General features: G+C 41.8%; 1 protein-coding gene across 5 annotated transcripts in view; it reads right to left on the reverse strand.

The window, feature by feature from the left end:
- Positions 1–17,502, reverse strand: part of PDCD11 (programmed cell death 11) — a 48,390-nt gene that overhangs the window by 28,814 nt on the left and 2,074 nt on the right. For 3 of the 5 annotated variants that reach the window (XM_037804063.1, XM_037804060.1, XM_037804059.1), the window contains exons 2-7: positions 11,343–11,455; positions 8,047–8,178; positions 6,897–7,064; positions 4,232–4,393; positions 2,813–2,936; positions 2,155–2,339 (exon numbers count right to left, since the gene is read on the reverse strand). In XM_037804063.1, the coding sequence (XP_037659991.1) occupies positions 2,155–2,339; positions 2,813–2,936; positions 4,232–4,393; positions 6,897–7,064; positions 8,047–8,178; positions 11,343–11,444 (873 nt within the window). In that variant the 5' untranslated portion in view covers positions 11,445–11,455. The remainder of the gene's footprint in view (positions 1–2,154; positions 2,340–2,812; positions 2,937–4,231; positions 4,394–6,896; positions 7,065–8,046; positions 8,179–11,342; positions 11,456–17,502) is intronic. The other 2 variants (XM_037804062.1, XM_037804061.1) reach the window with 1 other exon arrangement.

Genomic DNA, 17,502 nt, shown 5'->3' on the forward strand with positions numbered 1-17,502 from the left:
GTAAAACATAGAAAAACACACATACACACCAAAACAAAAAGAGAGTAAAAGATAAGAATATTAAAGAACTGACCCATGAAGTCCAATATTTTACCAACAAGAATTCCAAAAAATAATGTAAGATCTCATAAGGGACTATATCCAGAATATATAAAGAATTCTTACAACTCAACAATAAAGCTAAATAACCTAATTTTTTTAATGATCAAAAGATGTGAACAGACATTTCTCCAAAAAAGCTGTACATACAGCCAATAAGTTCAGAAACAAATGCTCAACATCATTAGTCATAAGGGAAATGCAAATCAAAACTGCAAGATACTAGTTCACATCCACTGATGAGTATAATCAAAATAAAAGAGATAAAAACAAGATACTTCAATTCTTCCAAAGAGAAAAAACCTACAAAGGAAGAGAAATCAAAATAACAAAAGATTTTTTTCAACAGCAATAGAGGCCAGATGACAATGGAGCACTAACTTAAAAATCTGAGTTATTTTTTTATCTAGAATTCTATACCCAGCTTAACTACCGATCACATGTGAGAGCAGAATACATATATTTTCAGATAAGCTAGGTGTGCAAAAAAGTTTTAACAAAACAGACTTGAGATTGCTATCCTTAGAAAGTCCTGCTTGTAAGATCAGCCCTTGGCTGGCATGTAGGAATTTAGGTTTGGGGAGGGTGCCACCATTCCTTAAACTGCTAAGAGTGGTTCACTTTGCCTAAACTGTTTCTGCAAACAATCTTTGCCTAAACTGTTTCTGCAAACAATATAACGTATGCTGAACACTCACTTTCTTTCTGGGAGTCTGGAATTTTGGTATATGCTAGCTGAGAGTCCCTACATGACCAACTGCTAATAAAAACTCTTGGTAATAAGTCTCTAATGAGCTTTCCTAGACAATATTTCACACATGTTCTCATAACTCATTGCTGGAGATATTAAACACATCCTGTGTGACTACTATGGGAAAGGCATTCGAAGCTTATGCCTGGTTTCCTCTGAACTTCACCTCATGTGCCTTTTCCCTTTGTTGATTTCACTTTGTATACTTTCACTGTAATAAATCATAGCCCTGAGTATGAATATATGCTGACTTCCGTGAGTTATCCTAGCAAATCATGAAACCTTGGGATGGTCTTGGGGAACCCCAACACACTACGTTAAGAAATTTAGCTCCTATGTACTTTTCAAGGACGTTTCTGGAGAATGTGCCCCACTCAAATGACAGAGTAAACCAAAAAAAAGAAATACATGGAACCAAAGAAGGTTCCAATTCAGGAAAGAGGGCAAGGGGATTCCCAGGATGACAGAGAAGGGAAGTCCTGGAATATCAGTTATGCAGGTAGGACCCCATAGAGCAACCAGTCCAGACTGAAGCAGGATGACAGTAAAAAGGAGCCCAGGTGGGAAAAAGAACTAAAAGATATAGGAAGAAAGAGTGATAAGTAGGGGAGAGAACTTAGCAAATGACAAAAACAAAGCTGAAATCAATTCCTGAAAAAAAAAACGTTGCTCAAGAAACCTATTATCTAGCTCAGCAGTGACTATAAATTCCTAATAACTTAAAACACTGAATAATGACTTAACCAAAATTATAATAAACCTCTGTTGGGAGGATGGGGGAGGGGAAGAGAAAATTGAGAGAGCCAAATCTTCAACAACCTTGATAAGAAGTTAAAACTCAATGTCTGAAATTGATAAACTGAGAGATAAGAGAAGCAAATTACTTAGAAATATGGAGGCAAATTTCAAAAGATAAGCTAAAAGAGTTAAAGATGAGGATGAAGAGGGGTGAGAGTTCTTCATTATAAGTCTTTTAACACCACTGGAACTTTTAGACCAGTGCGTCCAACAGATGTAACGCAAGCCACATATGTAATTTTAAGTCTTCTAGTAGCCACATTTTTAAATCTAGAAACAAGTGAAAATTATTTTAATAATGTAGTTTATTTAACCTAATATATCCAAAATATTATCATTTCAACTTGTGGCACTAGCCACATTTCAAGTGCTCAATTGCCACATGCAACTTAGTGGATAGCACTAAGTGGACTCTACCAGACAGTGCAGTTTTCGATTATGTGCGTGTTAGTACTCTAATGAAAATTGTTTGTTTTAGGAAATAGTAGTAACAATGAAGGTCTTACCTTCTGCACTTGGGCTTTGACCACCAGCCCTGGCAGCAAATTATTAAGGGTCCAGTTTTGCTCCTCAGTAGCAATGGCAGTAGAAACCTCTGAAGGACCAATAGACAGGCTAACAACTCCTCCACTGCCTTTCACCTCTTCAATGGTGCAGTTCAGGTACTGACCCACCTTCAGTTTAGCACCTGCTAAAAGGAAAAATACCTCTATGAGAAAGACCTTTAACTTGGGCCCAAGCAATATGTGAAGAGATTCATGGCTTAGCTGCCTAGTTACCATCTTATATTCCCCATAGCCTCAATCTCTAAGGAGCCAATTACAAAAAGGCAATGAAGTTACCTTAACTGATCTGGAATCAACCACCCCACAAACAGGGAAATCCTAATAAATCAGGAGGGTGTTCAGAGGCTTTAGGGACTCAAATTTCAGTGAAATCATCTGGATAAAAACTGAAAGGAGGCAATCAACTCTCAGTGAGACCCTGCCACTCCCCAGCCCTTCACACATCTCCCCTTCCCTACTCTCAAGGAGTAATCACTGATTTTACCAGAGCTAAATAGCCTTCACCATTCTATCGTTTTACTCAACAAAGCAGCATTTAAATGTAATCTCCCCAGGGACCACCTCACTTCTTTGTACTGGCCCCTCTTCTCCCCTTCACCTTTGTTCTTCTGTTGGACGTACTCCTGAGCTTTCTGCAGTGGCAGAAAAGCTCTGGCCCCACCAACACCAATGTCCATTATGTAGCCATGGTCTTCCAGGCTGGACACAGTGCCAGTGAGCAGCTGGGGAAAGAAAAAGTGTTCCCAAAAGTTCAAAAGTCAAAGGTAATAGGACACACAACCAAATATCCATTACCAAATGTAATGACCTTCTTTTGACTTTAAACCTCAGTTCCACTAGAGAACTGAAGAGGAAAAAACAGCAACTTTAATTCTCAGGGCTTGAACAGTTGCATGCTTTCCAGGCAGTAAGGAATGTTACACACAGCTGAATTATGACAGAGAGAGGTCTCTCCCCTGGAGACCGTTCAAAAGGTAGGAAACATGTTCATGTTATACAAAGAAGGATGAACCAGACAGCCCTGCAAAGTCACTTCCAGGCCCATGACTAGCTGGAGAATCCAGAACTACCCTTCTAGCTGTCTTCACGTCTTCTCTAAGCACCTCTAAGACATCAGAAAACTCTTGCCAAGCTCCTTTACATTTCATGGGAAGCAGTGTGGTGTTCAAATCTGACTCTGGAACTTACTAGCTGTTTGGTCTTTGGTAAGTCACTTAAACTTTTCTGAGTCCATTTTCTCAAATGTACAAGAGATATAATATACACTTGCCTTACAGAGTTGCTGTGAGAATTTAATCAGATAAAATGCCTAAATCAGCACCCATCACAGAGCAGGCTCCCAACACTTGTGGCTTATTTTTATTCCCCTTTCTGTCCAAGAAAATTCTACCCAACTTTCAGGGCCCCTCTCAAACCCAATGATTCTAGCCAAACATTACAAGATCATACTTATCTTCTTCCTCTTAATTACAAGAGTACTTATGAGTTCAGTTTGCTGTTCTGTACCTATTGAACTTGGAAGCTTTGATATAGGACTAATTTCTCCGGACTCTTCATAGGACTGAGTATCCATTAACACAGCTGACAGACTAACTGACCTGCCTACCCCGTGTCTCACTCTCAGACAGCAGCCCTCAAGCATTCTACACAAACACAAGATGGCCTTTGAAAAAGACTTAAACTGTGAAGAAGTTCTTGGCAAGAAAGGCACTAAAAGGAAATCTTTCCCATTATCAGCAAGTTCCCTAAGACTTCCTGGAGGCATCTTTCTTTGCCACTAGTGAATCCTGGACTTGATTACCCTTTTCCTTTCCAAGGTGATGTGATCCAGTTTAGGTTCAAGGCTTCAATATCCTTGAAGTACCTAGAACACTCTGCTCATATTCCTTTTAGGAAAAGACTCACTCCCATATGTAACAGGCTAAAAGTAAAAGGTGTACTTGACTACACTCCCCAGGAGGCAGGGCAGGAGGGAAGGCATGTTGCCTGTTCCTCTTCCTTGACTCCAGATACATACCATGCCAGGCTTCAGGGCCTCAGCACTCAGCACACCATTGACATTTTTGGGGTTCAGAGACAGCTTGACACTCTTTTTGCCCTTTTTTGTGATGCCCAAACTGCTCACCACACATCTCACCAGCATCCCAGGTGAGAAAAGCTCTGGTAAGCGTACCAAGTCCTGCATAACAAAATGAGAAAGAATTGATACATGCCCTTTCCCTGAACCAAGAATCCAACGAATGCCCTGCCTTTGCTCACTGGTCTCATCCTTACCCCCAAAGCACCTGAAAGGTAGATGAAGAAAGAGAACTTCAGTTACTGCTTTCCCCAAAGGAAGACTAGTCTATGGTCAAATCACAGTCTTAAATTTCAGCATGTCTCCAAATACCTCCACATAAGGGGCAGATATAAAATCACTCATCAGAAGTTGTCTATATTTACCTTCTCCTACTCACTCTTCAGCTCACTCCACCCTTCTGACTCCAGCACTTCATCTCCCAATAAAATTATTAGTGTTGCTATACCAAACAGTCCATTTCATAGTCAGACCTTCTCTTACATGATCTTTACAAAGCACTTAACATTGTTGATCGCTGCTTCTTCTTCTGGCTTCTTTGTTTACTTATTTTTTTTTTTTTAATTTTTTAATTATTATTATTTTTTTATTAAATTCAGTTTTATTGAAATACATTCACACACCATACAATCATCCATGGTATACAATCCACTGTCCGCAGTATGATAACATAGTTATGCGTTCATCACCACAATCTATCTCTCAACATTTTCCTTACATCAGAAAGAACCAGAATAAGAATAAAAAATAAAAGTGAAAAAAGAATACCCAAATCATCCCCCCATCCCACCCCATTTGTCCTTTAGTTTTTATCCCCATTCCTCCATTCATCCATACACTAGATAAAGGGGGTGTGATCCACAAGGTCTTCACAATCACACTGTCACCCCTTGTAATCTACATTATTATATAATTGTCTTCAGGAGTCCAGGCTGCTGGGTTGGAGTTTGGTAGTTTCAGGTATTTACTTCTAGCTATTCCAACACATTAAAACCTAAGAGGTGTTATCTATATAGTGCATAAGAATGTCCACCAGAGTGACCTCTCGACTCCATTTGAAATCTCTCAGCCACTGAAACTATTTCGTCTCATTCTGCATCCCCCTTTTGGTCAAGAAGATACCCTCAGTACCATGATGCCGGGTCCACATTCATCCCCGGGAGTCATATTCTGCATTGCCAGGGAGATTTACACCCCTGGGAGTCGGGTCCCATGTAGGGGGGAGGGCAGCGAGTTCACCTGTCGAGATGGCTCAGTTAGAGAGAGAGAGGGCCACATCTGAGCAACAAAGAGGTACTCAGGGGGAGACTCTTAGGCACCATTACATGCAAGTTTAGACTCTCCTCTGTGGTAATGAGCTTCATAAGGGCAAGTCCCATGCTCGAGGGCTCAGCACATCAAACCGCCAGTCCCAATGTTTGTGACAACATCAACACCAGTCCAGGTGAGGATGTCCAACACATCCGCACCTTCCCCCAGATCCTCGGGGCTGGAGAGGGGGAGGCTGTAAATATGTTTTATTATCTGCCCAAATTACTCTGGGATGTGTCACTATTTCACTCCAGCCTATACTAACCTACCGTATCTCACTTCCTATTCAAAGTTCCATGCATTTACTTTTATGTTAATCAGAAGGCCCTGCAAAGTTGCTCCTACGTCCATGACTAGCTGGAGAATCCAGAACAACCCTTCTAGCTGTCTTTGTGTGTTCTCTAAGCACCTCCAAGACACCAGAAAAATCATGCCAAGCTTCTTTACATTTCATGGGAAGCAGCATGGCATTCAAGTTGCCATCAATCTCAGAGCCCAGACTACTAAAATGGCCCCCTAACTGGCCTTTAGGCAACCACTCACCTCTCCAATCCATTCACTATGCTGTCTACGTGCCACCCAGCCCAATTAGAACATTTCAAGGGCTTCCCATCAATTCTAGAAAAATTAATCTTTTGTGAAAACCTTGCCACTGACACTCCTTTTATCCAGTGTATGGGCAGATGAGTAATAAAAGACAAAATAATACATAAATAATATCATGGAGAAATTAATAGATATGGGATGCTTTGGGTGTTATTTTTCATTTTTATTTTTTTCTTTATTTTGGAGTAATTAAAATGTTCTAAAATTGTTAAATGAATGCACAACTATATGATGATACCATGAGCCATTGATTGTATACTTTGGATGGATTATGGTGTGCCAATGTATCTTAATAAAATTGCATTCTAAAAAAAAAGACACAACCAAAAATTAAAAAAATAAAAAAAAAATCAATCTTTAATATGGTCTGTAAAGCCATGAATGGTCTGGACTCCACCTAGCTCTCCAGGCCCATTCCACATCATTCTCTCCCTTGATCTTCTCTCTAGCACATACCCTGGTCCCTCTGCTTGAACTCCCTTCCCTCCTTTCCTAGATATTTCAATCTCAGCTCAAGCATCACTTCCTGAAGGAAGTCTTCCTGGCTCCACAGACTAATCAGAATCCCCATATTATAAACTCTCATAGCACTTTGTATCTTTCCTTCTTAGCACTTAACAAAGTTGTAATTTTACATCTATTTGTCTATCACATTTCTAGTAACACATCTCACCCAGGTTTTCCTTACCTTCAGAGGTTCTTCATGCGTCACCTGCTCATTCAGCTTTTTGGTGTAGGCATCACAGATTTCAGTCACTTGCACAAACCCCTGGAGGCCATTGGGGAGACTGATCACCAGTTCCAGGTCTTTTACCTCTTTCACACAACCCAAAATCCGCATTCCCTCACACAGAGACTAGAAGAGAAAGGAAATGTACGATAGGGAAGACAACAATGATTAGGGAGGCCAGGGAGTCTGGTTCCTAGTCAAAAGAAACACGTATATGTATATATATGCCAGTAAACATATGAAACATCTGACTGAGCATTTTAAAAATTAGATTATAAAAGACCTAGATTATATAACAGGGTTAACAGTACTAGGGTACTGGAGACATTTTCCCCTTTTACCAAGCAACCCAAACACAAAGCCCTCAGAGACCTGGCAGGCAACACAACAGGTAAGCAGGGCAGTGGAGACAATGGCAATCCGGAGTGTGCACAACGGATCTAAATGGTGCAGCTCCCTGTAACTAAAACATGAGGGAACACTGGCCTTGTGTTGTCAGCACTTTCAAATTTTTATGAGAAGCCAGAAATTATATTTTTATGTGAAATGTCTTAGCTTTCCAAAACTGGCATGAAGTTAAACAATTTCCTTACAAGTATCAGGACAGCAAAATACTCCTATAGGCTGAATCTGGTATAATTCTGGCTTCTTTCCCTTCAAAACTATTTTCATTCTTTCCTTTTTTTTTACAACTAACATATATCAGGATTATAATCTAAAAAATTAAGAAACATAATAAGACCACTTCACTTCTCTGATCTAGTTTCCACATCTATGAAATGAAAGAGTTGGACTAAAGTGATTGCTAAAGTTACTACCAGTTCTAACCCTCTATAAATCTACTAAAACACAGTTCCACGAGGACACAAGCCAGATCAGTGACTTCTGTAAAAAAAAAAATTCAGTTAAAAAAAAAACAAAAAACCATGACCCCAGGCATTGGTTAGTAATCAAAGGAAATAATGTTCAATTCTTAGCACCAATTCCAAGAACCTCTACAGATACATACCCCCCCAAAAAAAAGGAAAAAGGAAGAGGGAAGGTAGAACATATAGAATCTTAAGTAACTGAGGTAGTTTGTTTAAAGTAAAACCAAACTTCAACAAACCTCAACACTAAGGATTTCAAATTTATCTGTTAGAGATTTGTTGCTTTCTCTGTTTTCAATTTTTAACTTTTTCATTGTTGCTGGCCTCTTTTGACTCTTCTTCCGTTTGATGGATTCCTCTTCAGTAGAAATCTAAAGGGAGGGGTAAAAACATAAAAATCCAAAAGAATGAAAAGAGGCAATTCTGTGCCTTTAATTCCTACTCTGATCCCAACTCTCCCATTCTGCTCACAGTGCTCCCTTTGTCCAAGGTCCGAACCTCCTTTGTTCTCAAAAACCCTTTCTCTCCCATGTTCTTCCTCCCCTGACTGGAACGGACATTGGTGTGGAGAGCCGTCTCCCGGGACGGGCATAGCGCATGCGCTGTAAACCTGCTCCAAAGTCCCCCCGCCCATCGAGTGGTGCCAAGATGGCGCCCACATCCTGCTTCCGGCTTCTGATGTATGTAACCACCCGCTGTATTCACCAATCATGCTTGTGTGCGTGGCGTTAGCCCATTGGATACACGCAAGGTTTATAAGAAAGTTCCCGGGCAAAGCTCGGGGAGACAGCCCACAAGGAGCCGTACCTGACGGCCGCATCGAGGTTGTTCTCCCCCGAGGCGCCTCGTCCCGGGTGGAACCTGTGAAGATGATGATTGCCTAGTCCCAATAAAAGTTTATCTGCTTCACCACTGTGGGTCCCGAGTGATCACAAGTGCTCCGGGTAAGATACTGTCCGTGCCCTCTCTCCCCCTGTCTCTCTGTTCCCCATCGCCGGCCGACCGAGGACTCGAGGCGGGGCGGAGAAAGCGCCGGACAAGTGGTGGCCCGTACGGGGAACTCATTCGCGTTCCCCTCGACCCGACGGAGACGTGCTCCCGGGATCCGTGGTTTGACCTCCGCGACTGATCACCGCGAGAAGGTAAGCACCCCCTTTTTTCGTGTGAGGACTAGGGCCCGTGGGCGTTCAGGTAGCCCCGGGGACTCGGAAGAGCTCTCCGAGTGATTAAGAGATAGTGCCGACTGCAAGCATGGGGCAGTCTGAAAGCTCACCCCTATTAACCCCCTTAAAGACCCTTTTGAAACAGCGGGGTATCTCAATTAAGAGAAGTTCTCTCCAGCGATTTCTTGATGATGTGGCCACTTTTGCCCCCTGGTTTCCTTGTTCTGGCAGCCTTAATCTGCCCTCTTGGATGAAACTTGGTCGTGATATAGACCGAGCGCGCCAAACGGGTGTCTGTTTGGACCCGATTCTAGTCCTTATATGGGAGACTGTTAAGGGCCATATCGCTCCCTCCACGTCACAGTGGAAAGGCCCTGACCCGGTGCTCGGCTGGGCCGGAGGCTCTGTTTGTGTTTTTCCCCAGGAACCAGGACGTCAACCAGTGTGGGTTCCGGAAAGACTGGTGGGAACCGTGGCATCACCTGGGGAGGCCGGGGAGCAGCTGTCAGAAACGCCAACGAATATACGGCCTGGGCCATTGGACCAAGCCTCCGGCCTTCAGGGACTTGAGAACATTAGGAAATTGAAGCCTGTTAGTTTCGACCTTTCCACACTGGGCGAGACTGTAAAAAATCTGTGGGACCAAGTCACCTCTTGGTTCTCTTGGCCCAATTTGACTAATTGGATTCTCTTGATGGTGGGACTATTGGTGGGATTAGTCATTGTTAAATCTTTGCTAGAACGCCTGTTTCAAGCGCGGCAGTACCGTGTTACCACTATGATGGCTATGTCCTCCACCTTTGATACCCCCAACAGCGACCATTCTGATGGCCATACCCCATCCTGGCCGCCTCGGGCGGGGCACTCGGGAGCGAGGTTTGTAGCTAAGCGCGCAGCTATGTCCCGGGTATAACGGGCGACGCCAGCAGTCATAATTTTTGTCTCAGGTAGATCCCTAAGGCAGAGTCATAGTTGTGGCCAGACTTGACTCTAGCCAATGCATAGGGACGCCTAGTGACACCTCCGACTCTGGTTAATGCTATCCCTGCCCCCGCCTTTGTCCCCCAGTTGCAAGGCAAAGCACTGCAGGGAGAGTCATGTTGTTTCCAGCTCACGGACTCTCCTGTCTCCATATGAGGTGAGCATTCTGGTCGGTGCTAGAGGCTCCGCCGCTAAATGGCTGAGACCTAGTCCAGACTCCCCAAAGCACCGGAACAAATTGTGAGCCATCTGGGTTCACGGGAGCACACTCATCACTGGGGACACTGGGTCGATATAAATAATAAAGGGGGAGATGTGGAGAGCCGTCTCCCGGGACGGGCATAGCGCATGCGCTGTAAACCTGCTCCAAAGTCCCCCCGCCCATCGAGTGGTGCCAAGATGGCGCCCACATCCTGCTTCCGGCTTCTGATGTATGTAACCACCCGCTGTATTCACCAATCATGCTTGTGTGCGTGGCGTTAGCCCATTGGATACACGCAAGGTTTATAAGAAAGTTCCCGGGCAAAGCTCGGGGAGACAGCCCACAAGGAGCCGTACCTGACGGCCGCATCGAGGTTGTTCTCCCCCGAGGCGCCTCGTCCCGGGTGGAACCTGTGAAGATGATGATTGCCTAGTTCCAATAAAAGTTTATCTGCTTCACCACTGTGGGTCCCGAGTGATCACAAGTGCTCCGGGTAAGATACTGTCCGTGCCCTCTCTCCCCCTGTCTCTCTGTTCCCCATCGCCGGCCGACCGAGGACTCGAGGCGGGGCGGAGAAAGCGCCGGACACATTGGGGTTCCCCAGCATGAGAAGCAGCATGGACCAGTACATTAAAATGGAAGTCAGAGTCACAAAACCCAGGTTAAACTCCCAACTCCACCATAAGAAGCTGTGTGGTTTCAGCTAAACTATATAACTCCTCAGAGCCTCAGTTCTTCATCATGTTATATGTATTCCATTGAACACTTGATAGTATAACTGGAAAGATTACATAAATTAAGCATGACATTCAAATGTTAGTTCATATCCCTCTAACATGTGGAACACAGTCTACTCTAGGTGAAGACCATGAATTCTATTGCAGATTCTGACAAATGTACATGACAAGGACCCCATTCAAAACTCCAATGATCTAACTGCTTCCTCTTCACCCTTAATGAACAAGGCATTGACTTCCTAGAATAAGACACAGAACTTCAAACTCAAATACTAAATGCCATGCTTGCCTCATAGTGGTACAGCCAGTCTAAAAAGTTAAACTTACAGAAGTAGACTTTAAAAAAGAAATAAATTTGGAAAATTACACATTCTCAAACAAGGGCTCATTCTTCATAGGGACACTAGAGAGAAAGATTTTATTGAATTTCACCAAACAAGCAAACCACTTACATCAAATAAGTTGTCTTGTTCAATTGACTGCTGGAAAGCTTTCTCTGATTTGTGGGTCTTTCGTATACCCCCTCGGGGGAAGCTTTCTTCCAGGGTTGCCATGTTTGGGTCTCCTAAAAACAATGCAAAGATTAACAGTGAGATATAGTCTTGGTGGCAGATTTGCTAAAGGTTGGGATCAGTGGACAAGTGATAGAGTTTTCTAGTATCGATGTGCTAGACAACACTCAGGACTAGAACATAGATGGTTTAAATGTCAGACCTAAATGATATATAATTCATTTTTCCAAAGGTCTTGCCTACAAAACCACAAGTCCACTGACCTTCCTCCAGGAAAAGGAGTTACAGATTCAATGTAGTAAGTATTCCTTGAGTAGTTATGATGTGTAAGGCAATTAGGTCAGAGATAGACAAACAAATATATAACCTTCAAGGAACTCACTTTTAGGAAGATAAAACAACTAGGCAAAAAATGTAAAATACAAAGTCAAGATTACCAAGTGTCAACAAAGGAGTAGAAAGTGATTTGCAGCTTCAGTAAAGGAGGCAAGCTTCATAAAGAAGATGTTTTTAATTTCGATTTTGCAACCCACACTTAGTATACTGCAGTGAACAAAACAGTCCTTAAGAGCATCACAATGAATCTGATGTTTGTCAATTATAAAAGATGTTTTAAGCCAACTATTAAGAGATGTATAGGATTTTAACAGGTGGAGAGGGAAATGTAGAGGGAATGTGAGAAAAGGCATAGAAATGGGAAAACCATTATTTCAATAAACATCAGCAATTCACCTGTCAAACTAATGCTCAGAGGCTTGTTGTTTCTTCACTTTGAAGATTTATTCAACTAGAATACAGGAAGAATAATGCATAGTAACTGTAGTTAAATCTTAAAAGACTTTCTGTGGAAGATATTGAATTTGATATGAGTAGTTTATGCTTACTTTGGCAAGTCAGAGACTTAAGTAGAGGAACAGACAGAACAGTAATCAAGAAAAATTAAATATAAATATACTACATGCTGCCATCTTGATCAAGATGGTGAGTGACACACTTCAAGGATCCATCCCCTCATAGCTTTGAACAACCAGCAAGAAGTGGCAGAAACAGCTGTCTCAAAACACCAGAAAACATTTAAAGGACCATAGTTAGAAGGTGAGAGAGTAGTCAAGTCATGCATCCCGGGGCAAGGGATTGCTGGCTGTAGGACATACAGTGCAGTTCCCCAGGAACGTGAGGAAAATGTTTCCTAGGGAAGAAGGGACATTCAGAACCCAGTAACAGAACCAGAACAGGCCCAAGACAAGTCGCATGCGCAGAAAAGATTAGGGAGAACCCTGTACTTTGGCCTGGAGCTATTCTTTTAATTGATCATAGAGAAGCCCTGAAGGAGAGCACTTTCACAGGTCAATCTGCAAAGACTGGGAAAAGTGTGTCCCTGCCCCCACCTCCTTTTTTTTTTTTTTTAGTTCCTGGCATTCAAAGAAAGCTCTGTCATAACACTAGCTGGATACAAGCTTAAGGAACAGACACCTCAGAGTTAAATCCCACAGTGATAACACATTAAAATATCAAAATGTCCAGGTTTCAACAAAGGGTTTCAAAACATACAGAAAAATAGAAAACAATGACCCAGGCAAAAGAAAAGATTAAAGCATAAGAAACCATCCAGAACTAGCCCTGGAACATAACCAGACAAAGACTTTTAAAAATGGTCCAAAATACCCTTAAAGAGCTAAAGGAGGATGAGTGGAGGAATGGGGATAAAAACTAAAGGACAAACGGGGTGGGATGGGGGGATGATTTGGGTGTTCTTTTCTCACTTTTATTTTTTATTCTTGTTCTGGTTCTTTCTGATGTAAGGAAAATGTTCAGAGATAGATTGTGGTGATGAACACATAACTATGTTATCATACTGTGGACAGTGGATTGTATATCATGGATGATTGTATGGTGTGTGAATGTATTTCAATAAAACTGAATTTAATAAAAAAAAAAAGATCAGGAAAAAAAAAAGAGCTAAAGGAAAACATGAACAAAGAACTAACGGAAATCAGGAACACAACAGATGAGCAAAAAGAGAATACCAATAGAGAGATGGAAATTATGAAAAGGAACCAAACATAACTGAAGACCACAGTAATAAAAATTAAAAATTCCCTAGAGGGGCTCAATGGCAAATTGGAGTTGGCAGGAGAAAGAGTCAGAGACCCTGAAGATAAGACCATTGGAATCATTCAGTCTGAGAAGCAGAAAGAACAAAGAAAAGTAAAAAGAGTATATGGGGGAGAAAACATACCTACTGCAAATTAGGGACTACAGTTAACAGTAATTAACCTTAATATTCTTTTATCAACAGTAACAAATGTACTGCACCAATGCCAGGGATCAATGATGGGGGGAATAAGAGGTACAGAATGTTTTCAGTGTTCTCTTTTTTTTTCTATTCTTTTTTCTTTTTTGCCTCCTGGAGTAATGAAAATGTTCTAAAATTAACTGTGGTGATGAATGCACAACTATGTGATGATACTGTGAGCCACTGATTCTATACTTTGGATGGAGTGTATGGAGTGTGACTATATCTCAATAAAATTGCATTAAAGAAAAAAAAAGTGAACAGAGCTTAAGAAATCTTTGTGACACCATCAAGCTTACCTTCTGGGAGTCCCAGAAGGAGAAAAGAGAAAGGGGCAGAGAGAATATCCAAAGAAATAACGGCTGAAAATTTCTCACATTTAACCAAAGACATGAATATGCACATAAAAGATGCTCAACGAATGCCAGAGAGGATAAATCCAAATAGACCCACACAGCAGCATATTGTAATCAAATTGTCAAATGGCAAAGATAAGGAAAGAATTATGAAAGCCACGAGAGAAGCAACATGTCATGTACAAGGGAATCTCAATAAGATTAAGTGCCAATTTCTCATTGGAAACCATGTAGGCAAGAAGAGACTGGAATGATATATATAAAGTGCTGAAAGAAAACAAATGCCAATCAAGAATTCTAAATCTGGCAAAACTATCTTTCAAAAATGAGGGAGAGGGGATCTAAGATGGCGGCATAGAGAGGAGTGGAAGCTAAGTAGTCCCCCTGGAACAACCAAAAAAAAAAACCAGAAACAACTAGTAAATAATCCGGAATAACTGCAGGGGGACAAGCATGACCATCCACTCATCATACACTAACCTGAATTGGGAGGATTACCCGAGATCACAGCATAAAACCTGTAAGTAAGAACTGCGGATCCAAATCGGGAGACCCCTCCCCCACAGCCCGAGCTACAAAGCCTCGTGGTGCCAGAGAGAAGCCTTCTCCCAGCAACGGAATACAGCTCAGCTGAGCTCCAACTGGGGGTTTTAATTAGCGAGTGTGAACTGCTCACTAGGGTACGAATCCCCAATAAGTAGACAGAGGCTTTGGGTGATGACCGACTTTGGAGAGCCAGAGGGTCGCCTCAGACTAGTTCTGTTCCTTTTTCGACTCAGTGGAGAAAGCCTCTGCCATTTTCAGTTCCCAGTTCTGTGGTGTGGCACAGGCAGAGAGAGACCATTGCAATGCTAATGACCTCCCCCTAAGGCGTCTATCTTCTCTAAGAGGAAAGGGGTGGGGCCCAGCTCTACTACCTGCCTTTCATTCAGTCAAGAATTATAGGCTAATCTTTGCATCAGGCAGAGAGCGCCCCTGCATGGCCCGGTGGTCCGGGGCTTCCCTTGAGGGACAACGTGCGCTAGTGATGTAGCACAGCCTTCCCTCAGCAGAGGTCCTGGAAGATCACAGCTGAGAAGGGGGGCAGGCTCAGAAAACCCAGGGACGCTACGTCAATGCTGGTGGTTTGTGCGTCAGTGACAGAGAGGGTCTGGGGCAGAACTGAAATGAAGGCTTAGACTCTTGCAGTGGCCTTGAATCTCCGGGAACACCTGGGAGGTTTGAATATTAAAGCTGCCCTGCCTCCCTGACCACCCAGACACATGCACTACGTTCAGGGAGGACAGCTCCAACAACAAACCCAAACTCAGTTCACCAACTGAACCCCACTAAAATCATTTCCCCACACACCACAGAGTTGGGGACAACTGACTTGAGGGGTATAGGTGACTTGCAGACGCCATCTACTGATTAGTTGGAGAAAGTGTACGCCACCAACTTGTATTTCCGAAAAATTAAATTGGTATTTTTTTTTTTTTTGGTTACAACTTGAAAGAACCCTATCAAGCAAAGCAAATGCCAAGAGGCCAAAAACAACAGAAAATCTTAATGCATATGATAAAACCAGATGATATGGAGAACCCGATCCCAAACACCCAAATCAAAATATCAGAAGAGACCCAGTACTTGGCACAATTAATCAAACAATCACAATCGAGGAATGAAAACATGGCACAGGATATAAAAGACATGAAGAAGACCATGGAACAGGATAAAAGGGACATAAAGAAGACCCTAGAAGAGCATAAAGAAGAAATTGCAAGATTAAATGAAAAAACAGAAGATCTTATGGAAATAAAAGAAATTGTTGGCCAAATTAAAAAGACTCTGGATACTCATAATACAAGATTAGAGGAAGCTGAACAACGACTCAGTGCCCTAGAGGTCCACAGAACAGAAAATGAAAGAACAAAAGAAAGAATGGAGAAAAAAATAAAAAAAATTAAAAAGGATCTCAGGGATAGAATAGATAACATAAAACATCCAAATCTAAAACTCATTGGTGTCCCAGAAGGGGAAGAGAAGGGTAAAGGTCTAGAAAGAGTATTCAAAGAAATTGTTGGGGAAAACTTCCCCAACCTTCTACGCAATATAAATACACAAAGCATAAATGCCCAGCAAACTCCAAATAGAATAAATCCAAATAAACCCACTCCAAAACACATTCTGATCAGACTCTCCAATACTGAAGAGAAGGAGCAAGTTCAGAAAGCAGCAAGAGAAAAGCAATTCACCACATACAAAGGAAACAACATAAGACTAAATTGTGACTCCTCAGCAGCCACCATGGGGGTGAGAAGGCAGTGGCATGACATATTTAAAATTCTGAGAGAGAAAAATTTCCAACCAAGAATACTTTATCCAGCAAAACTCTCCTTCAAATTTGAGGGAGAGCTTAAATTTTTCACAGACAGACAAACACTGAGAGAGTTTGCCAATAAAAGACCTGCCCTACTTCAGATACTAAAGGAAGCCCTACCGACAGAGAAACAAAGAAAGGAGAAAGAGATATAGAGAATTTTAACAGACATATATGGAACCTTACATCCCAAATCACCAGGACACTGATTTTTCCCTAGTGATCACAGATCTTTCTCCAGAATGGACCATATGCTGGGACATAAAACAAGCCTCAATAAATTAAAAAACAACAACAACAAAAAACAATTGAACATATTCAAAGCACAATCTCTGACCACAATGGAATACAAATAGAAGTCAATAATTTTTGAATTGTAACTCCACTATTTACTTCCTACATGATATAAAATACACAAACTCTAATGACAAATCAGTGGTTTTGAACTCAGTGTAAAATATGTAATTTTTGACAAGAACTATAAAAAGGTGGGGGAATGGAGGAGTATAGATACATAGTTCATGTGTCCTATTGAAGTTAAGTTGGTATCAAAGAGTAACAAGATTTTCATGGATTTAAGAGGTTAATTTTAAGTCCCACAGTAAACACAAAGAAATTATCAGAGAATATGACCATAGAGATGAAAAGTAGAGTATGGGCTAAGAGAAATGGGGAAAGGGGCAATGGGGAGTTAAGAAATGAGTGTAGGGTTGCTGTCTGAGGTGAAGGGAAATTTCTAGTAATGGATGGTGGGAAGGCGATAGTATTACAACATTCTAAACGTGATTAATCCCACTAATGGAATGCTAGGGAGGGGGTGGAATAGGAAGATTTAGGCTGTATATATGTTTCCACAATTGAGGGAAAAAAAAAAAAAGATAGTCTAAATAGATGACAATTGAATGCCAAGGATGACCCTGGATGGGATCTGAGGATGGAGGACAGGAGGCTCAAAGGGACACAGCTGAGACATAAGGAAAAGGAAATATAGAATGTAAGCTTTGTATCATTGTTGAATCTCTTGTACTTCTTAGCTGTGCTTAATGGGATTGCATAAAAGAATGTTCATGGGAATTGTATATGTGAATT

Source organism: Choloepus didactylus, chromosome 15 (assembly GCF_015220235.1).
Source record: "Choloepus didactylus isolate mChoDid1 chromosome 15, mChoDid1.pri, whole genome shotgun sequence".
NCBI classification, from domain to species: Eukaryota; Metazoa; Chordata; class Mammalia; order Pilosa; family Megalonychidae; genus Choloepus; species Choloepus didactylus.